Source organism: Chiloscyllium plagiosum, chromosome 26 (genome assembly GCF_004010195.1).
Source record: "Chiloscyllium plagiosum isolate BGI_BamShark_2017 chromosome 26, ASM401019v2, whole genome shotgun sequence".
Classification (NCBI taxonomy): domain Eukaryota; kingdom Metazoa; phylum Chordata; class Chondrichthyes; order Orectolobiformes; family Hemiscylliidae; genus Chiloscyllium; species Chiloscyllium plagiosum.
Genome location: NC_057735.1, coordinates 22055255 through 22078860, shown reverse-complemented (window position 1 = coordinate 22078860; position 23606 = coordinate 22055255). Strand labels below are relative to the sequence as shown.

Genomic DNA, 23606 nt, shown 5'->3' with positions numbered 1-23606 from the left:
GTGTGTTAGCAACACGCTGAGCTGGTCAACGAGTCTTTCCCACTTCATTTTGAAGCTCACAAATAAGCTGCCATCAGAATGGTTTCCAGTCCCCCAAGAGCTGTTGGTTCAGTGAAAGGCTACAGAAAATGTTTAAAAACATAATGTCACTCTGGATGGAGAAGAGACCCCACAGAGGACATTACTGGGAGCTTGAAGGCTTTGTTTAAAAAAACAATCACCCTGGGCTATTGCTAGGAGGAGGTCCTCATTCTGCTGGGGGCCTTCCCATTTGGAGAAATGGACCCTGGGTTCAATCTGCCATTGCCAAAATATGTCCACGTTAATGCTTTGCATAATCAAATTAGCTTCCTTTCACCCTGTGCTAGAAGGCCTTGTCTGCTCCCTTGTCAACCATCAGTAATGTGCCTCAGTGGTCAGGGATCCAATCTGCCATAGCTTGCCAACCTCTGTCTTGTGCCATTCTAAAAAAGTTCTCCCTAAGATATCAATGCTTGTATTAACAGTAAAGGTAAAGTCACCATAGGCCTACACGACCACAGGACTGCTCTCTCATCTGACAGAGACTACTGGCAATGGTTTAATCTAAGGGCCAGGAGAGAGGTTGAGAAGGAGGGTCTTTCATGGCAACCTCAACCAGTGTGGGAATTAAACCCATGCCTGTGGCATCACTCTGCATTGCAAACCAGCCCATCTGAATAAACCAAACCGCTTCTCGTAGTCACAGTGTACAAATGTAACCACATTGTGCGTTTGTTGGCAAGTGCTAAAAACAAGTGTCCAAGTGTTTTAGATCATTGCGCCGAACTTGTTACATTGTTTGTTGCTTGGTGATTATGTGCTGGAATAGTGTGTAACCCAGATGTAAACACCAGTAACATGATATTGACAGAGAAGCCATCATCATGGTTATTGAAGAAAAACAGAGTGAGTGCTGGAGATCTAAAATAAAAGCAGACAAAATGGAGAAATTTAGAAGATCTGTTAGCACCTGCGGAAAGGGAAACCGAGTTAATGTTTTGAGTCCAGTCAAATTCTTCTTCAGAACTGAGTTCTGAACTCTTCAGTTTTGAAGAGGAGTCGGATTGGACTCAAAAAGGCAAAGCTGAGGTCATTGTCAGAGGTGATGTATTTTGGATGAAATATTAAACAGAGGCTCTCTAATGCTCTATCAGATTAAGTAAAAAAATCTCATGGCAATATCTTATGGAGTAGAGGATGTAAGAATAACCCAATGTCCTGAATAATATTTATCCTCAAGCAACCTCACTAAAACAGAATATCTTATCAACACATTGCTGCCTGGGGGAGTTTTGTGAGACAAACTGGCAGCCTGATTTCATATATTACAACAATAACATTAACTACAGTTCTAGAATAGCTTGAACTGTAGGATATATTGTGAGGGTCCTAGAGGCAATATTTAAATGCAAGTCTTTTTTTCAATGAAATTATGTTTGTCAATTTGAATACATATTTTTACCTGCATGACACATACAGTTAATTTTTTTTAAGTCAAACTTAATATACCTACACAGTAATGCCATAATTACACCTATGGTTAAGCAGCAATTTTTTTTGTTAGAAAGTTGTTTTAGTCCAGAGGTCTGGGTTATCAAACTTCCGTTAACAGCCTAGCAATCAGGATCTGGGACAGGGGGCAATATCAGGGCCCAATAATCAGGACCAGGGGCTCTGGGGAAGGCCACTGGGCTCAGGTCTATGTTGGCATTACTATGCTTGGGTCAGGAGCTGGGGGTTGGGACGAGGAGTTGCAAGGGTACCCATGGTTTCTGTCCCTGTGCCTGCTAGAAACTATTAGGCTTTGGGTTGAGTGATAGTGAGAGGCTGAATTGACTAGGACTATTTTCCCTGGAGTATCGGAGGCTGAAGGCTGACCTAATACAGGTTTACAAAACAGCGAGTTTTGAGGAGATTTGTAGCTCAGGTTGAGCTCTGGATCTAAGTTTGCTCACTGAGCTAGAAGGTTCATTTTCAGATTTTTCATCATCATACTAGGTAACATCATCAGTGAGCTTCTGGTGAAGTGCTGGTGTTATGTCCCGCTCTTTATTGTATGTGTTCAGGTTTCCTAGAATTGTTGATCTCATTTCCTGTTCTTTTTCTCAGAGGGTGGTAGATGGGGTCCAAGTTGATGTGCTTGTTGATATAGCTCCAGTTGGAATGCCATGCTTCTCAGAATTCTCGTGCATGTCTCTGTTTGGTTTGTCTTAGGATAGATGTGTTGTCACAGTCAAAATGGTGTTCTTCCTCATTTGTATGCAAGGATACTCGTGATAGTGGGTCATGTTTTTTTGTGGCTAATTGATGTTCATGCATCCTGGTGGCTAGTTTTCTGCCTGTTTGTCCAATGTAGTGTTTGTTACAGTTCTTGCAAGGTAGTTTTGTAAATGATGTTCGTCATTTGTAAATGACATTTACAAAAAAAACTTGCAAGAACTGTAACAAATACTTCACTGAACAAACAGGCATAAAACTAGCCACCAGAATGCATGAACATCAATTAGCCACAAAAAATCATGACCCACTATCACGAGTATCCTTACATACAGATGAGGAAGAACACCACTTTGACTGGGACAACACACCTAACCTAGGACAAGCCAAAGAGAGACATGCACGAGAATTCCTAGAAGCATGGCATTCCAAATGGAACTCTATCAACAAATGCATTGACTTGGACCCCATCTATCACCCTCTGAGGAAAAAGAACCAGAAATGACATCACCAACACAGGATATAACATCAACACATGAAATGATATCAATAACCCTTGGAAACATGAACACATAAATAAAGAGCAGGACCTCAGACCAGCGCTTCACCAGAGGCTCACTGATGATGTCCCCTAGTATGGTGATGAAACATCTGAAAATGAACCTTCCAGCTCAGCGAGCAAACTTGCACCCAGGTTTACAAGATCACCAGGGGCATGGATAGGGTGAATAGACAAGGAATTTACCCCAGGGTGGGGGAGTCCAAAAATAGAGGGCAGTGGTTTGAAGTGAGAGGGGAAAAATTTAAAAGGGACCTGAGGGGCAACCTTTTCATGCAGAGATTGGTGTGTGTATGGAATGAGCTGCCAGAGGAAGTGGTGGAGGCTGGTACAATTATAACATATAAAAGGCATCTGGATGGGTATATGAAAAGGAAAGGTTTGGAGAGATATGGGCCAAATACTGGCAAATGGAATTAGATCAGTTTAGGATATCTGGTTGACAATGGACGAGTTGAACTAAAGGGTGTTTCCGTGCTGTACATCTCTATGACTCTACAAAAAATGTAAAAATGCGAAAAACAATTGAAATGTCATCTTACCTCCTCAGCATACATTATGATAGGTGTTTTCTGAGTGATATTTTGTCACTCATTGAATAAGGTTTTGTCTTATACATTGGTCATTTAGAGAGGGGTGGTGATGAAAATAATTTTAAAAGCATTACATTAAACATAAGAACACAAGAGTTAACCTATATTGCCAGAGATTTGAGGCTAAATACAAACAGGTTGTAGGTCTTTTTATCATGCAAGAAGCGACTCAGCATTCTTGGAACAATACTGTGTTATTACAAGGCAAATAACTAACACCCTGTAGGTATTAATTTTGTAGTGGACAGAATAAATTCACTGCAAGATGAATTTCCTTGGCATTTTTCATAATCCACTATCATGAGCTCAAAGAAAATCCCACTTGATATGTGGAAACACAGTATCTAATGGTGAAAGTGGTGGAGCTAATCAAGCCCTAACAAAATTTAATCCCATTAGATTTGTCTGAAGCCACAAGTTGGTAAAAATAAAGAAATAACACCATTTTATTTTTTTTTTAAATGTTGTCCCCCTTTGGGCAATCCAAAGTTTGTTATCATCTATTGATTACTTTTGAGATTTAATCATTGTTATTTGGCTGGCAAATTAGTGTTATATCACTTGGTCACGATTGTGAATTTATTTTAGCAGAAATTTTTGAAAAGTCGCTGCCGGGGTGGGGAGGGGGAAATCGTTTGTATTATATTTAAAACACCTTAAATCACTTTATCAGTGCAGCTAATGCTTAGAAGTATTGCCAACAAATTTTGTCACTCTTCCCAGTGTGGATCAGAGACCAGAAAGATAACAAGGTATTGTGGAATTTGAAATGCTGCCTTCACAAATTATTATACTTATTATTCTACTTTTTAACAGAAAATGTTCTTACCTTTAGTTTCTGCAGGTGTAAAAATTGTCTCTGGAAGGATTGCAATGGTCTCCAAGTCTTTAGGCTTCTCTCCTCGGATGAAGTCATACCGTGGAAGTTTCACTCCAGAAAAGTTCATTTTGTGAAGACGAGCTACTGAAATCACTGGAAGAGAAAAGACTTCAGTTAGCTTTTGATGTTCAGATATAATCTGCCCCAAAATTAAAAGCTGAGGACAAGGAGGAGGGAAACTAGAGTCTTACATTTACATATGACAATACATTTTTAGCTCAGGCTTCCTGGATTGAAGAGTGTCTAGAAAATAGCTTACTGACTTACTCATGCAAATTGTACCGGGTGGAGGTGTGTGGTGTGGTTGGGGGTGGGGGGAGAGATGGAGGAGAGAGAACAGCAGCAAATATTTTGCACCCCACCAGGTTTTCCTTATAATGGCAGGATACGCTGCATTAGTAGTATCATGCAGCCAGCCAGCACACACTGCGCATCAACCATCCAATTATTATAATACAATCCACTCTCTTATTCTCAATAATAATACTTATGTTTACACTAAATTCTCAGATCAGAAACATATCAAAATCTATCTATATTGATGCCATTAATGTTATTCTTCACTGAGCCTCCAGTGACATTTATGAGCAAGGCAAGAACTCAACTCAAACCGAAACTCCATTTCAATGAACTAAAAAATGCATTTACACTGAAATTTCTTATTGCCAACAAGGAGTTTCAGATACGGGGTAAATAGGGGGTAAATCCACAGTCCTGCATTTGCAAATAGTGCACACAAAACTAGGGTTTCAATGCTATAAATCCTATTTTGACAAGCTGTTCTTCCAAGAGGGATGCCCCTGTAGCATTAAAGTTAAATTGCTTAATGCCAACACTAAAATTATCATACAATGGACCCTTAAATTACTGAAGCTGATTCTCAATGTCATTTGGTTGAGGGTTAATTTTGAATATTAACTGTACCAACTCAAGTTAAACAAATGCAGGTAGAGAGTGTTGATTAGATGGTTACACATAGAGAGATGCTTTCAATGGAGTGAAGTTGAGTCAGGAGCTATATACTTGTAATGTTTCAATCTGCAAATAAATCTACATCAAGTGAAGAATGACTCAGGTCAATAACTTGTACATAACAAAAGCTTAAAAATGTATTGCTGGAAAAGCGCAGCAGGTCAGGCAGCATCAAAGGAGAAGGAGAATCAACGTTTTGGGCATAAGCCCTTCTTCAGGAATGAGGAGGGTGTGCCAAGCATAACAAAAGCTGTAGTCTACTTTTCTTAATTCCATCTAATGTTTCAATAATTAACTAGAAATGTGTTTGCATCAAAATAAAACAAAATGTGGGCAAGCTATTCGTTCTCCTGTCTACCTGGGGCACACGTAGCTCAGAATTCTGCCAATAACACAACCTGTAAAATCTCCATCCATTTCAGTCCATATATGTTCCTTTTAACTTATCTCAATGATAACTTGGTGGAAACTAGAAAACCACAAATTCAAATGTTCAGAAGTACAATCAGAAATATCTCAATTCTGGATGATGAAATGATCCAGTGTTTGATTTAACATGAAATGCTGTATGTAAATGGCATGCTGTTTGAAGATAAATGTCTGGACAGAAAGTTTAGTTTCTAATGACTTTTGAAGGTGAAATCCATGACATATTGTAAAAAGAACAAGAATTTTTGAAATTCAGTTTTTAAAGGGTAAAACATATCACTGGAGCCCTAATTACAGGAAAAGTGTGATTCGTGTAGCCAACAATAAAGTTGATGAAAGAACACAGTGCATATGATACAGTTTGCAAATCACTTGGAATGAAAGAGGTAATATATTCCAGAAGGTACTACATGTTGCTGGCTCAAGGCTGCTCATACTCCAGTCTCTATACTGCTCACCAATATTGGGTGTGACAATGGTGAAGGGGGTGAGGTAGGTTTTTCTCATGTTTTGTGCCAGAGCATTTGCATAATCTTCATAGTGCTTTAGCAAGTGTGCAGTTCCTCCATCTGATTGCTGGATTATGTCCCAGTGCTTCTTGTTACTGATATCAAGAATTGCACTTCCAACTTTAATAAGGTTCTGCAAATGTAACAAAACAAAATAAATGGTTTTATTAATAAGTTAGTTACGTTTGAATTAGCAAGAAGTCTTTGATTTCCTCCACATAACATACGCAATCAATATCGTTGTCAGCTTCATCCATCTGCTGAATCTACTGATAGGGGTTATGCTAAATTTCTTGATTGCCATAGGTAATTAATCAAACATTCAAAACAGGATGGCTCTCTTTAAAAGATAAAGGCCTTTCTTCATTTAGCAAGTTATAATGGATCAAATAGTCTCTTAAATCCTGGTTGGTATAATTGAGCTTGTAGTGCTGCAGAGACCTTTGCCATTATGCTACTATGTAATGAGACACCTAACCTGGTAAATTCACTTCACTTCAGTTCTGCCAGTGTGACTTTCTCAAAAGTGTGGTGAAATCACCATACAGGCATTTGAATTTACATTGTTAATGATTCATACTGCTCTTACTATCAGAGGGTCCCTCTATTACAACTTGGGGAAACATGTATAAGATCAGATGATGAACTATTCCATACCAGTGTCTTGCTTTCTGGTGCCAACCAGATAAAGCATTGCAAAAGACCTGGATACTGATATTCCTTTTGCTGCAGGAATGACTAAACAGGGAACAAACTAAACTGGTGAAAGGTCAACTTGGTAAAAACCAGGCAAAGAATGAACTTAGATGTTTTTCATGTTAGGATAGTAAGCTGAAAAATTGCACACTCATTTGGAGATCAGTTTGATCACCAAATCTTTAATTTTTTTGTTTACAGTAATAATTGCAAAATACAGATAAAACAAATCAGTTTTCAAACTTTTCAAAGCAAATGTAAATAAGTGACTCCAAAATTAACAAAAAATGTCTTAACAAAAATGATTGCTTGTTCAAGGCTTCATGTTATGCAAAAGTACAATGTAAATGGCATGCCTGTGATAATTGATCACTGAAATTACACAATTAAGACTAGTAGCATACACTGTCAATCTCCATCACAATGAGATTTCAAAGGTAGTTCTGCCAAATATTGGCAAGATCTGCTAATTTAAATATTTGTACGTGACATGCTTAGAGAGTACTAAGATTTTAGATTAAGGTGACTAGGTGCCACTAACCAGTTCAGAACTACGGATTACTTTTAAAGCAGTGACTGATTCCTTTGTTTTGAAATTACTAACACAAATGTTTGCTTTATTCCTTGTGTATTGGAGATGAAGAACTGCAATGACACATGCCATCTCCAGAGGGCATGTTCAATGAATAATGCATCCCATTCATTGAAATGTCTCCCTTGCAGCACCTGCTAGAAATTGTGAAGTGTTTGCTACTCTACCCAAACGTGCCTTGAAATCTGCCCCTTGTTTCCATCATTAATTGTGGATTTAATAATATTATTTATTTTGTGGAACCAACCACTACCAGTTAATGATTGGGGTGTATGCTGCTACCACAGAATCAGAGAATCCCTACAATGTGAAAGAGGCCATTTGGCCTATCGAGTCTGCACTGAGCCTTTAAGGAGCATTCACCATGAACCAGGCCCCACTCTATTCTTGTAACTCCTTACTTATCATGACTAACTCATGTAGACCACTTATTCCCGAACACTATGGGACCATTTACCAGGGCCAATCTACCTAACCTGCACATCTTTGGAGTATGGGAGGAAACTAGAGCACCTGGAGGAAACCCACACAGGTATGGGGAGAATGTGCAAACTCTGCACAGTCAACCAGCACTGGAGTTGAACCATACCCTTTGTACTGTAGGGAAGCAGTGCTAACCACTGAGTAACTATGCCATCTACTTCTTGCTATACTGGGTTACGTACCTATTTGATTAGCATTATTAGATGGGGAACCAGCAGTGTGCCTTAAGGAGCTCAGCACTCGAATTAATAAGATGTACCAACTGTAATTGTGCAATAAACAAGTTACATTGACTAGCAAGACCTAATAATTCAGACTTCAGGAGTTACATCCATTAATTCAGTCTATACTTCCCACTGCCTCAGGAAAACAGCCAACGTACTCAAAAACCCTCCCAGCCTAATTATACTCTCTTTCACCCTCTTGCATTGGGCAGAGGATACAAAGGTTTGCAAACACATACCAATAGATTCAAGAACAGCTTCTTCCCCACTGTTATCAGTGGGTTGAATGGACATAAGATGGCATGGTGGCTCAGTGGTTAGCACTGATCCCTCACAGTGCCTGGGACCCGGGTTCGATTTCTGCCTTGGGCGACTGTCTTGTGTGGAGTTTGCATGTTCTTCCCCTTCTCTGCGTTTCCTCTGGGTGCTCCAGATTCCTCCCACAATTCAAAGATGTGCTGGTCAGGTGAACTGGCCATGTTAAATTGCCCACAGTGTTAGGTGCATTAGGCAGGGGTAAATATAGAGTAGGGGAATAGGTCTGGGTTACTCTTCAGAGGGTCAGTGTGGACTTGTTGGGCTGAAGGGCCTGTTTCCATACTGTAGGAAATCTAATCTAATATATTAAAGTCGACCTTTCTCTGCATCTTCTCTCTATCTGTAACACTATATTCTGCACTCTGTTCTATTACCCTGATGTACTTACGTAGGGTGTGATTTGCCTGGATAGTATGCAAAACAATACCTTTCACTGACCTTACTACATGTGACAATCATAAATCAAAGTTACTGATAATACAGGTGTCTCCACTGGGATCTTGGGTTAGACTTCTCTTTTCCCCACTGTGACTGCATGACATCATCAGATTGGATTGAACTTTCCAACATTAACTCTTTCAGAAGAATCGCTTTCCATGAGAAAAGGCCCACTTGCTTGCGTATGCGCTATGATTATTTGGGGAGTGCAACATGAAGAATCCTAACATATCAGATGTTTTGTAGGTCTCAATACTTGATGACGTAAAGTGACTACACTCCTGGCACTGAATGGATCAAAGTTCCATGAACTGCATCAGGAACTTTTGGTGCTCTGTAGCTCCTTTACCTCTGTGAACTGGACTTCCTGGGTTGCAGCCAAGTCAAATCCCCGCTGTGTGTTCTCAAATTCTAAGATTTTTGAGGTCACATGGTACGCGACCTTGACATCACTACCGAAATATTCATCTGTGTGCTGGGTGGCATTCCGCAACATGAGGGCAATTTTCTTGGATTTTTCCATGTCCAGCAAAGTCTCATTCCGTTTCAATTTATCAGCCTGCACAAAAGACACATCCTGAGTAAGTGGCTGAAGCTCTCAACAATCATACAATTAGGGATATTTCTGTTACTAAATTTCAGAGACCAGTGCTATTTTTTAGGTTAAAGGAAAGCTTAATGTGAAGTCTTTTCAAAGTCATTATTGGATTAAATTGTCAGCAGGACTTTAACTACAATTGCTAAAAGAAAAAAAATAAGAGTTATGCAATAAATTAGAAGGGTTCAGCAATTGGAATTGAGTCTAAAATAACAAATTGTTCCCTCCTCATTGAGTGTTTCAGAAAAAAATCTAAACACCAACAAAAAAAAATGTAATTAACATATTTTACTTCTAAGAATACTATGAATATGAAGTTTCTAATTTGGTCATCCTGACATCTCACATTTCCTTTCACCTTCTCCCAACCAACAGGGACAAAGCATTAATTATAGATGAATGTATATCAGGTTGAGTCTAGCCATAATAAGTATTTGCATAACATGATCAAATTACCAGTTATAATCTTAAAATTGCCCTTCATTTTGTCACTCACAGAAGATAAATGGCTGCCTGGAAATTTATGTTTACAGATTTCCATTCCACCATTTAATGAGAGCACTAAACTAGGATCGCATCGAGGCTTAGTGATTTTCAGATAACTGCAACTATAATTTCAGGAGTTCCTCTGTTGCCTCCTGTTAAGTTTTCCGAAAGAAATGTACTAGACATGGAAACGTGAAAACCGTTCAAGATCATGAAAAGGAACCAATAAACCTCAGCATTTTATTCACTGCAACCTTATAAATTAAGCTCTCTGAATGAAACTTACAAAGGTTTTCAGCTCTACAAAAACATTGGTGGTACAATTAAAGAGATCAGGAGGGAGCCAGCCCCTGTGTTCATCACAATGTCGAATTCCTGTTCCTGTATAAAACAAAAGGATATACATTCTCAGCAACTACCAAGTACAGTTTTTGGCACAAGGAGAGGTGTTATGAAAACTGTTATGTGGAATAACTCATACACATAATTGACTTGGAGGAACTGAATCACTTCAAGGAGATATTATCTATTGGATGGAATCAAATATAGCAGATGACCTTTGTGGTTCTTCCCAAGTGTAGCTAGATATAATTTGTATTTTTAAAATTTATATTCCCAACTTCAATGTTTTGACTCCAGATGCCTCTCCATTTGTTTCAGTAAAATATAGCAAAGAGTCATGGAACACGTAAAACACATAACTGCCAATGGAAGGGATTGTATCAACAACAGATTGGTAATTTTGAAAGATATTGGGGGGGGGGGATGGGGGGGTTGTGTTGTTAGTGCAAACTTTACACCACCACAACCTTGCCCCCACATCTCCCCTCATGCTCAGAGCAGGGATATTTGCAGATGGAGAGGCAACGAGGGCAGCACAGTGTCTCCGAGGTTAGCATTACTACCTCACAGTGCCAGGAACGCAGGTTTGATTCCACCCTTGGGCGACTCACTGAGTTTGTGGAGTTTGCACATTCTCCCAGTGTCTGTGTAGGCTTCCTCTGGGTGCTTTGATTTCTGGTCACAGTCCATAGATGTACAGGTTAGGTGGATTGGCTATGGTAAATCGCCCATAGTGTCCAGGCATGTGTAGGTTAACTGGATTAACCATGGGATATGTAGGTTTCTAGGTATAGGGTTAGGGGATGGGTCTGGGTGGGATGCTCTTTGGAGAGTCCGTGTGGACTCCATGGACTGAATGCCTGCTTCAACACTGTAGGGATTCTCTGATTCTGTGTAAAATAAGGTATGCAACTATCTGCACCATCTTCCCGCTCACTCCTGAACTCTGCCCTCTGTAATATCGTGAATAGGCAAGATATCAGCCAACTTGATTATTCAACAACTATTGAGGCCCCCAAAACTAGCCAATTAATAGTCATCTTATCACCACAATAGGTGCAGCTTGGGCGAACAGAATGAAAGATGCTAGCCTGCTCCTTTACATCTCAAATGAGAAACACAGACGTTCTTTAGGGGGAACTCTCAACCAGGTTTTTAACTTTCCATTGTGACTTTGTATTCCCCCCCTCCCCCATTAGATCTCCAAACATACTTCTACATCAGTCACCATCAATCTTCTCCTTGGGCCTAAGTGTAGTATCAGGATTGGTCACTACTGAGATTGAGGGCAGGATTTCCTCTTGCTGTAGGAAGGGGGTCTTACCATTATCTCATACAGGCTGGCTCTGATGTACAATCGCAGTGAGTAGCCTTTGTTTAAGTCAATGGCCTCGCAATTGACATTTGGCAGGTGGAGTTTCATGTGGATAAGTGTGTGACTGTCTGTTTTGTTTGGAAGAATAAATGGAGAGATGCAGAGTGATGTGGGTGTCCTGCTGCATGAATTGCAGGAAGCTAGTATGCAAGTAAAGCAGGTAACAAGGACAGCAAATGGAATAGAGTATGAAAGTAGGGAAGTGTTCTTATTGTGCAAGGCATTGGTGAGACTATGTAGAGTTTTGGAACCTTTACTTGAGAAAGGATATAATTACATTAGAGCATGTCAGAGAAGGTTCACTATATTAATTCGAGACATAAAAGGCTTGTCCACTGGGGAGAGATTGAGCAGTTTGGGACTACCTCACTTGAGTTTAGAAAAATGACAGGATATCTGATTGAAGTATAGAAGGTGCTAAAGGGAATTGACAAAGTAGATGCAGAGTAGATGTTTCCCCTTGTGGGCCAATCTAGAAAGAGAGGTCATAATTTTAGGCTGAAGGGTGGCAGATTTAAAACAGAGATGAGGAGGAATTAATTCACTCAAATGACTCGGAATCAGTGGAATTCACCAATCCAGAGTGCAATGGATGCTGAGACATGGAATAATTTAATGAGGAGATAGACAGATTTTAATTAGTAATGGATTAAAGGGTTAGGAACAGCGGGCAGGAAAGTGGAATTGAGTTCAAAGTGAGATCAGTCACAATTATATTAAATGGCGGAGCAGGCACAAGGGGCTGAATTGCCTACTACTGTTCCGTGTTGTGGTTTACAAAAACACAAATTGCTGGAGAAACTCAGCAGATTTGACAGCATCAATGGACAAAAAGCAGAGTTAATGTTTTGAATCAAGAGATCCTTCTTCAGAAATGGAACTGAAACTTTAAATCAGTTTTCTATCCACAGATGTTGCCAGACCTGTTGAGTTTCCCCAGCAATTTCTGCTTTTGTTTCAGATTTACAGCATCTGCAGCTCTTTATTTTATCCTAGTTTTGATTTGATGTTCTACCTACTGAGAAGGTGGGGGTGGGGGTTGAGGTCATGACCAATGCACCCAGCTTTGTTCGTTAAGAAAACTGACGGGTGGTGTTCAATCAACAAACAATTCTCACTTTTGATTTCAATAGTGATTCTTTCTAAAGGAAGAAATTCAACCCGACATACAATACAAAGTTTTGCTGTAAAAATCTCATACAAATACACACAAGTGAACAGACAGAGAGCTATGCAGCTTAGCAACTACAATACACAAAACAAGATAAGCAGGTATCATTTACTGCTTCCTCAGCAAAAACTTAAATAAACAGACTTATGTAGAGACACAGAAGACTTTTTATGTGTTCATACATGGTTTGTGGGCATTGTTGGCCAGGCCTGCATTTATTGTCCATCCCTAACTGCCCTTCAAAAGGTTTTGGTGGGATGCCTTCTTGAACCACTGCTGGTCTTGGAGTGTAGGAATACCCATAAAACTGTTAGAAAGGGAGCCTTAGACATTGACCTAACCAACAATGAAAGAATGGCATTATATTTCCAAATCAGGATGCTGTGTGGCTTGAAGAGTGCAGGTGGTAGTATTCTCATTATTGCTAGGGCCCCATGATGCTAAATTCAGCCAAATGTTGCTTTGATGTTAAAAGCAGTCATGCTCATTCCATCTCTTATGCTTCCTCTTCTGTCCATGTTTGAACTAAGGTTAAAGCAAGATCAGGAGCTGAATGGCCCTGGCAGGATCCAAATTGAACAATGAAATGCAGGTGATTACTGTGTAAGCACCATTTGATGGCACTGAGGGTGACTCTTTAGATTCTTCTGTTAATGATGGAGAATAGATAAAGCAGTAATTTGCTGGTTTGGGTTTAGTCTGCCTTTTGTGAAAAGGACATATCTGGAGAAACAACTTTGAGGGGAGTATATTAGCAGAGAGACTTCAGGGTTTACATGCCTAATTCTCTGAATGAGGACAGGCAAGTTCAAACAGTTATTAAGAAAGCTTATAGGATTGGTGTATTTCTGAAGAGATGCATAGAGCATAAAAACAAAGTGGTTCGTCAGATCACATTTCGAGTATTGGGTTCAGTTCGAGGCATCTTATTTAAAGGATGGTAAAGCCCTGAAGAGAGTGCATAGGAGATTTTACGAGAATGATACCAGGAATAAGGAAGTTTAGATAAAAGGAAAGATTAGAGAGTTTGGGATTATTCTCCTTGTAACAAAGACAATTAAGAGTTGACCTTATTGAAGTGTTCAAAACAATATTGATGGGGTAGAGAAAGATATCCTGTTTCCACTACTTGGTATGTCAGTAACAGGGGGTCACAATTTCAATATTGTCAGTAAGTGGGCTAGGAGTGTGATGAGGAGAAGCTTCTTTACTCAGAAATGATAGGATTTGGAATGCATTACTTAGAAGAGTGTTGGAGGTGGAACATTGTCCATTGGGGTGGTTGGGGAATTCCTTTCTTTCCAGGTCATTGGTCTGTATGTGGGTCATTTCAGGAGTTTCTCCTACACTCCTGCCTTGACTTGCACTGTCATTCTGACAAAGTCTCTTGTTTACACATGGAAATTGAGCTTCCTGCCACAAGTTAGAGCATGAGTGGGAGAAGGGATGAAGAAATTCCCTGTTTACGCATAGTTTTGAAGTTCCGTCCTCAGTCAGTTTGGCTGCATTTTTTTTAAACTTCAGAGAGAATATCTCTCTTTACTCATACAATTAGAAAGCCAGCTGAAATATAAAAAAAGCCAAGGAGCTCAGCAATCACTGGCAGCTTCAGTAAAAGCCATTCCTCACCTCCTGTGGCATTATACTAATTCCTTACAATGTGTCAACAACTGAGTCAGATTAAACTGTTCCGGCTAATTAACAAGGAAATATTTTGAAGACTTATGAAACTGTAATAGCATTACCCATTGATCCTCTGGGACAAGGTACTGCAGCGGGGAGTCCAAACTTAGTTCTGGGCCACCAGATCTCTGCCTCCATAGCTCGTGGACAACTGTCATAAATCACTGGAGGAAAAATAAATACATGAAAAATGCAGGATACTGTTAAACCTCTAGTGACACCAAAAATAAATTACTTCTCCATCATATCGGTTAATTACTTTCATAAAAAACTTCTGAATGTCGCTAAGTATAAACCTAGACTGGTATTTCTGTGTAAAACAGAAATACAACCAAGATTTTGGGTTTGTTCCAGTAATATACTAAGTAAATTATCATTCCTGTCAGTTGTGCATTGTTGTCATTATATTTCAAATATTTAAATTTTAAAACTAGTTATTGAACATTGCGTAAACACATCTGAAGAGTACCTTCGACATGCACAAATGAATTGCTGCTCAAACACCTGAGAACATCATCATAAGAATTCAATAAAACTATTATCTTAACATCTCTGAGTAATATTCATAACTCACATCAGATTCAATAATGACCAGTAGGGAAGCATCAAGTCTAACTTTGTAGTAAGTTCCTGATTTGCTTTGCTACTTCTCCAATGCTTTGTGCAAACTTGTGGTTATTTAAGCTAGTATCTGATGTGGTTGAATGTCAAATGTTATTTTATAATGTTCCTATGAAACATCTTGTTACATTTTACTATAATATGGATGTTATATAAACCCAAGTTATTGTTAAATATTATGGCATCATTTTAAAGTTATTTTTCAAACTTTAGTTCTACCATCTTTTTATCTGGTTATGCAGATTTGTAAAATAGAGCCTTAATTCTACAACCAATTAATATGTCATCAAGTAGCTCTGAATTATGGGTAACTAGCAACCTCACTTTGCTCAAAGCAACTAAGAAAAAATAACTTTCAAAATAAGGGATTGCTAATTAAGACGAAGAGGAATTAAGATGAATGTTTTGCTCAATGGGTCATCAGTCTTTGGAACTCTCTTCCCCAAGAGTCGGTGAAGCAGTCTTTGAACATTTTTAAGACAGAAGTAGATAGATTATTTGAAAGTAAGGAAATGAAAGGTTCTTGTGACTAGACTGGAATATGGAGTAGAGATTGCAATCAGATCAGCCATTTCTATATCTAGAAATTGCTGTCATCAAGGAAGTGGTAATGAGCAAATTCTTGGAGTTCCAGGCTGACAAGTTTCTATATTCTGATGAACTTCATCCTAGAATCTTAAAAGAGTTGGCTGATGAGGCAATAGATGTGATGGTGTTAATTTTCCAAAAATCACTAGATTATGGAAAGGTTCCATCAGACTCGAAAGTAGCAAATATAACTATTCAAGAAAGGGGGAAGGGCAGAAAACAGATTATAGGCCACTTCGCTTGATGTCTATCAAAAGGAGGTGTTTGAATCAGTCATTGAGTTATAGCTGGGCAGTTTGAGCCTGAGTTTTGTGAAAGGGAACCACGTTTAGCCTATTTATTTGAGTTTTTTTTTGAAGGAGGAACATGCATATTGGATAAAGGGGAGACCATAGACATACTGTACTTGGATTTCCAGAAGCTATTTGACAAAGTGTCACAGGAAAGGTTATTATGCAAAACAGGAGCTCACGGTGTAGGGGTAGCAGATCAGCATGGATCGATTAGTTAGCAAGCAAAAAACAGAGTGTGCATAAATGGGTCTTTTTGTGATCAGCAGAATTTGAGGAGTTGAGTCTGGCAGAAGTCTGTGCTGAAGCCTCAGCTTTTAAAAATTTATATTAATAATTTAGATAACAAGAGAAAGAATTACAATTAATGTAGAAATATTTAGGACAGAAAATATAAAGAGGACAGAAAGAGGTTGCAGATGTATATCAGTAGGTCAAGTGTTTGGGGAAAATCTAGTAGATGGAGTAAAATATGGAAAAATGTGAACTTGTTCACTTTGGCAGCAAAAATAAGCGGAGAATGACAGCAGAATTCCAAGGTACAGAGGGGTCCAGGTAATATGGTACACAAGTCACAAAATGTTAGTGTTTAGTTACAGCAAGTAACTAAGGAGGCCAATGAAATGCTGTCTTTTTTTATGGGATGAACCTGTGAGCAAGGATGTTAACCTTCAGTACGCAGACCACTGGTGAGAGCACATCTCAAATTATTGTATGCAATTTTTATCTCCTGTTCAAAATGCATTGGAGGCAGTTCAGAGAAGGTTTATACTAGATTGATACCTGGAATGAGCAAGTTGACTTATGAGGATAGGTTGAACAGACTGAATTGGTTTCCATTGGAGTTTAAAGAAGCGATGGGTGACTCAATTGAAGTGCATAGCATCCTGAATGATCTTGACAAGGTGAGTCTAGAACAAAGGGCACTGTTTATAAATTAAGGATTGTCCTTTTAGGACAGAGAGGAGGAGAAATTCTCTCTCTCTCTTAGAAGATTGTGCGATTTTGGAAATCGCAATCTTCGAAGTTAATGGACGTGGTTATTGGATGATTTTAAGTTGAAGTTAATTGGTTCTTGTCAGCAAAAGGAATCAAAAGTTAACAATAGAATATAGTAAATGACTCAGATTATATGTCACTCAATGCTATGTGTAAATGCTATTAGCACTCAATGCTATGTGTAAATTACATAGTAACATCTGAGAACTGCACATGAGCAGTTTCAAAGTAGAAACCAGTATGTGTTCGCTATGGTTCTGCTCCTTCAGAGGTTTTGCTCAGAGACTCAGCATCAAGTTACTTGGAAGTGCATGAGGTTAAGCTAAAAAATGATAGATACCCCCAACACGATAACAGAAAAGGTTATGTCTGTCCACTTCAGTGTAAATAATTTTTAATAATATGACAACTTCCAATTACCTCAAGACAACCTCTCTAGCACTGAAAATAACATCTACAAGCTGCATTCTTTCAGTTTTTAACTAGTTGTGGAGCGTTTTTAAAATAAAATAAGCAATTTTTAAAAGACCTTTTCCTTTCTCTTTGTTCGAACCTCTTTTGTTGTTAATCTGTTATTCAATTTTATTTCATTTTTGTTCATTATTTGGCATTAAGTATTCTAACCTGCGCCTTAATTCAGGTTTTGCATATTTGTTAAAAAAATCTTTATTGAACTGGTTTATGAGACACAGGTTTTTGCCTCACTTACATTAGTGACATATTTATGTGGAAGATGCTGTGCTGAAAAAGCTTTCAAATCACAGAAGGTTGAGTTCAAAATTTACAAAAAGTCTTTGGAGAAATGATGGCACCATCTGTTAGCTGCTAACCCAAAAATCCATGTTGATATCTCATTGGATTCAGTTCATTAAACAGTATAGTAAAAAATAGTGTTTTTATGTTTTAGTTTCATAAGGCCATTAGCAAGTACAGAGCTCCTGTTACAAAGTAACATATGATACAAAGCACAGAAGCCAGAACAGTTCTTGTCAAAATTATATATGACTCACATGTGGGATTTTGTAATGGTCATAATTCATTATGTCAACGGAAATTTCAAAATCCAGACGGTGCAGAACTCTGGAGCTACATTTTCACCAGCACTGAACATTAATTAAGACTAACGGCTGCCCAATTTGATCCTGCATTTTTAATATAAATTCTTATGGTATAACATCTAGTTGTACAAAACATACCTTCACACCCTTGGGTGAAGACTTCTGCAAACGGATTGTCACAGCGGTTGCACTGCCTTCCAATCACACCAGGTTTACACTGACACTGTCCTGTCTCCATATCACAGGAGCGAGCAAGTGAACCAGTTGAGTAACAGTCACAAGGGTAGCAGGCATTGCTTTCTGGAGGTCTGTAGTGGTTTTCCTAAATAAAATTACACATTATTTTATAACTTGCAGTCAAAATTGCCAAATAGAGACACTGATTAACTTTCTATATTTCCCCTCTTCTTTATTTTCTCTCCAGATTTTGAGCACATACCACAAATAGTGGCAGGTAACCAGTTTCCAAACATTCAATATCATCACTCACGTAAACGTCTACAATGGAGCTAGCCTTCCAATATTTGGGAAAGCTTCCCTCCTTCCTGACAGGAACAGGTGAGAAATTGTAGCTGTCAATCCACCTTCCCCCACTCTGGAAATGTGGATCAGTCGTAGGATGACTTTCAACTGTCAAGATCATAATCGCTAAATTTCCTTCCATATCAGCCAGGCTCACTAACTTTTCTTTCTTCTTTAAAAATGCTCCTGAAGCTTTTAAGTCATTAATCTTTTCATCTTCCGATGCAACTTGAAGTCAAATGTTGCTTGATAACAATGTGAAAGTCCTTGGAATATTATACAGATTTAATTTATCACTTCATTTGACATATGATGGAGGAAATGTACTTAGCGTGATGTAAAGTATTTTCTTAAAAATTGCTAAGCATCTTCCAGTTCTCAAAATTAACCACCCTAAATGGCTACTCAGCTGCTTGAATAAATATAACTCTGAAGGTGGAAATAAATGGATGAATAGTTGCAACACCAATACATTCATAAAGTATTTGGAATTATTTAGGTGTAAATATTTACCATTCATCATGCAGACTCACAAATTAACAAAGGATTTTATGGTTTAAAAAAAAACATATTTTCTTGAATGATTTGTCAACATTCTACTTAATTAGTGTTACTGGTGATGTGGTGTATTTAACTGCATTTCCTGAGGAAATGTATTCTAAAAAAAGATAAAAAGGAATGAAATGACAGGAACAAGTTTTCTTTTGAACTCCCTTTTTTAACTAATTTCAACAGAGTGTTGACAATTCTGGGAAGTCTTGAATCTTTATTTATCTTACTTAGACTGTTGCAAGATGTCTCTATTTTAGATTGATGCTGATACCTCTGCTACCCATTCCAAGAAGGATCAGTGAACGAAACATGTTAGCTTGTGCTACAATACCAACAGGATAACAATGAATCTAGAATAAAATCTCAGATATTACACTTCAAACACCACTATTGCCAGTCATGCCCAAAGGGACTGATATTCAGTTTTGTGAACTGTTTGCAAGCCCTAAAGCTCAGTTTAATCCATTTTATATTCCTCTATTGTGTGAAGAGCTACAAAGAATAATGGGAAAATAGCTCTCATCCTGTATCATGAAACACCTGTCAGAAAAATCTACGGCATTAATTACACTGATGTATAGGTTTGTGATGACTAGGCCTGCAAATTGATTTCCTAAAATTTCCTTGTTTAGAGGAATCGCTCCACAAGATTCAACAGTTTCACCGTTACTAGTTTATCTTCAGAATACCTGAATCATAAGTGACTGCTTCGACTTCTAACCTTCAGTTAGATGGTAGTGGTTTCAAATACCGCATTAAGAGATGAACACAATTTAGACTGCATATTGCTGTCAAATTGCTGTATTGTCAAAGAATGTGATAGGTACTGAATAAAGGCATCCAAGGCCTGCTTGAGGCAAAATTAGTTTCCTTGGGTGCCAGGCTACGTGGATTCAGGTACGTGTGCATTTCTAAGTGGGCTAGCCAGTACCACAATTTCTCTTTTTCCTTTTTTTTAAACATTGCCATTAGATGTGTACACTCTGGATCAAAACATTACCACCATGAGTCTCATATGTCCAACCCTTATAGCTTGGCGTGCACAGGGCAGTGTTTTCCTTTTGAAAAAGGCAGTCAATTTCAAATATTCAGCTCAAAATCAGACAAACATTTGGTCTGGACATGTAAGAAGTTGAAAAGGTTATTTTAAATTTAAATTTTAATAGGTTGGGTTGTATCCATACATAATTCTTTTCACTGTAGCTAAGTGTTAATGAACTGAAACTCAGTGCTAAAGGTACTGGGGGAAATTTAGCATGCAAAAAATGGATATGTGAAGTTATTCCCTGTATGTTAGACTATTGTGCTTTAACAGCTGAGTTTGTATTCCTCACCTTGCACCTGCATTCTCCAGAGGTCTTGTTACAGTCTACATCAAATCCAGTTCTTGTATCACAGTTACAGGGTCCACACATAGGATTTCCCCACCATCCTTTAGGACAAGGCTGATCAATCCTGTAATTGGAGAGTGCAAATTTGGTGAACAGTTAAATATTCAGATTGTTATCATTTGAGAAACAAAAATATCGATATTCAAGCAATGATATATGTTAGTATAAAATCCCATTATGGGATTAGTGAGTGGGGGGAATATTAAACTTTCTTTGGAAGAATGGTTCGGTTGTGCCGTACAGGTTTCTATCTATGATTCAATTCCCTGGGATTCAAGATTACACAAAATGCATCAAGAAAATGGCGTAAATAGGTCTGGACTGATGGCCTTTGCTTGAATTAAACTGTCACAAGTGAGTAGTATTTTCTGGGCTTGTGAAATTATTGAAGTAAGTTGGTGGTACACCAGAGCTCTGCCATGTTTCTGACCCCACCCTGATTAGATTTTGGGTGGCAATAACCAAGCATCACTTTCCTTCCACCCCCACCCAAGAGATCAATTAATGACCGTTTAAGGACTACATCCCGCCTGAGCATCAATTATTTCAGCATTTTCCATGCAATCAAGGGACTGGTCTTCAGGCAGGGAATGGGCACTGACAGCCAATCCCCATTCCCTTGTCCCGACTCTCTCACTCCATGTGAATCCTATTTTGAAACCTTCTCCTCAAGCGCCTCCAAAACAGCATTCTAATTGGCTGGCAGCCCTCTGGGGGTGGGACTTCCTTGTCCCGGTTCCTAAATCCAGCAGAAAGCCTTCCAACAGCCTATCAAGTGCTTTATTGCTGGAAGATCCAGTGGGCTTTCTCACTTTCATAAGCTGTTAGGTTGTCTCCTAGAAACTCCCGTGCTGGAATTGGGAAAGCTCCACCCTCTATTTGATTTGTTAAGCTGTGCCTTCAATCTCATTGGGGTTCAAAGTTACAAAACCATATAAAGAAATCCATTTTGACTGGAGAATCATATTTCTATGTTTACTAAATAGACACTTCAAAAATACTTTCAATCTTTAAACATTTTCCTGCAAGTTCTAATGACAATAGAGATTTATAAGTGTTCTGATATTATTGTGATATGTCCACCCATTAACCATCTCTTAATCGGCTTGTTAGAATTATGCAGAATCCATAAATTAGACATATTACTTAATATGACTCTTCAAATTAACAACAGCCTTACACAATACTTAGGCCTTAAGAGTACAGTTTTGATGAGGCCTTAGCTCAGACTCTTACTTACTTGGTCTCACAGTATTGTCCAAAATAATTCACTGAGCAATCGCAAGTGTAACCATGAGAAGAACTGGGTTTACGGGTACACACAGATAGATGTTCACAAGGATTTAGTGTGCAAACATCCTTACAATCCTCACCATAGTAACCTAGAAACAATAAACAATTGCCTGTCAATACTCTTAATAAAAAGATAAATTATACATAACTGTACAAAATATACAGCAAAATAGTGTCATTTCAGTGCAAACAGGCCTTGCCAGCTCTACGAGCCTCCTTGTATCCTTCCTCTAGTACATTAGCACAAGTTCCTATTAATGTCTCCTTCTTGTATAACCTCTCTTTAAATGCATCTGTACTACTCAGCACAACTACCTTTTTTTTGGTTACAAATTCTACATCCTCACCACTCTCGATAATTCCCTGTTCGATTTCTTGCCAACCACTTTATGTTCACTAGCTCTGGCTTTGCTCTTCTCACAAGCAGAAATAATCTTTCTGTGTCAACTCCAGCAAATATGTTGCATTATTTAAAAAAGTTCAATTAGGTCACTCCTCAGTCCTACTGTTTTCAAGAAAGGTGATACCCTGGGATTTTAACTTTCCAAACATAGACTGGGACGGCCATAGTGTTAAGGGTTTAGATGGAGAGGAATTTGTTAACAAAAAAATTTTCTGAGTCAGTATGTGGATGCACCTACGAGAGAAGGTGTAAAACCTGACCTACTCTTGGGAAATAAGGCAGGGCAGGTGACTGAAGTGTCAGTGGGGGAGCACTTAGGGGCCAACGACCATAATTCTATTAGTTTTAAAATAGATGGAAAAGGATAGACCAGAACTAAAAGCTGAAGTTCTAAATTGGAGAAAGGCCAATTTTGACGGTATTAGTCAAGAACTTTCAAAAGCTGATTGGGGGCAGATGCTTGCAGGTAAAGGGACAGTTGGAAAATGGGAAGCCTCCAGAAATGAGATAATGAGAATCCAGAGACAGTATATTCTTGTTAGGGTGAAAGGCAAAGCTGGTAGGTGTAGGGAATGCTGGATGACTAAAGAAATTGAGGGTTTAGTTAAGAAACAGAAGGAAGCATATGTCAATATAGACAGGAGAGATCGAGTGAATCCTCAGAAGATTATAAAGGCAGTAGGAATATAACTAAGAGGAAAATCAGGAGGGCAAAAAGGGAACATGAGATAGCTTTGGCAATAGGGTTAAGGAGAATCCAAAGTCTTTTTATGAAAACATTAAGGACAAAAGGGTAACTACGAAGCAAATAGGGCCCCTCAAAGATCAGCAAGGCAGCCTCTGTGTGGAGCCACAAGAGAGGGGGGGAGAAACTAAACAAGTATTTTGCATCAGTGTTTACTGTGGAGAAGGACATGAGGGGAAATAGATAGTGACATCTTGAAAAATGTCCATATTACAGAGGAAGAAGTGCTGGATGTCTTGAAATGCATAAAGGTGGATAAATCCCCAGCACCTGATCAGGTGTACCCTAGAACTCTGTGGGAAGCTAGAGAAGTGATTGCTGAGATATTTGTATCATCGGTAGTTGCAGGTGAGGTGCTAGAAGACTGGAGGTTGGCTAACGTGATGCCATTATTTAAGAAAGTTGGTAAGGACAAGCCAGGGAACTATAGACTGGTGAGCCTGAGTCAGTGGTGGGCAGGTGTTGGAGGAAATCCCAAGGGACAGGATTTACTTGTTTTTGGAAAGGCAAGGACTGATTAGGGATAGTCAACATGGCTTTGTGAGTGGGAAATCATGT

The 23606-nt window shown here is 38.8% G+C and overlaps 1 protein-coding gene across 1 annotated transcript in view; it reads right to left on the bottom strand.

The window, feature by feature from the left end:
- The window catches only part of LOC122562939 (cadherin EGF LAG seven-pass G-type receptor 2-like), a 94893-nt gene that overhangs the window by 33529 nt on the left and 37758 nt on the right, over positions 1-23606 (bottom strand). Inside the window, exons 9-16 of the mRNA XM_043716241.1 lie at positions 21848-21989; positions 20551-20671; positions 18281-18464; positions 14649-14750; positions 10302-10396; positions 9281-9490; positions 6130-6313; positions 4220-4363 (exon numbers count right to left, since the gene is read on the bottom strand). Coding sequence (XP_043572176.1) covers positions 4220-4363; positions 6130-6313; positions 9281-9490; positions 10302-10396; positions 14649-14750; positions 18281-18464; positions 20551-20671; positions 21848-21989 — 1182 coding nt within the window. The remainder of the gene's footprint in view (positions 1-4219; positions 4364-6129; positions 6314-9280; positions 9491-10301; positions 10397-14648; positions 14751-18280; positions 18465-20550; positions 20672-21847; positions 21990-23606) is intronic.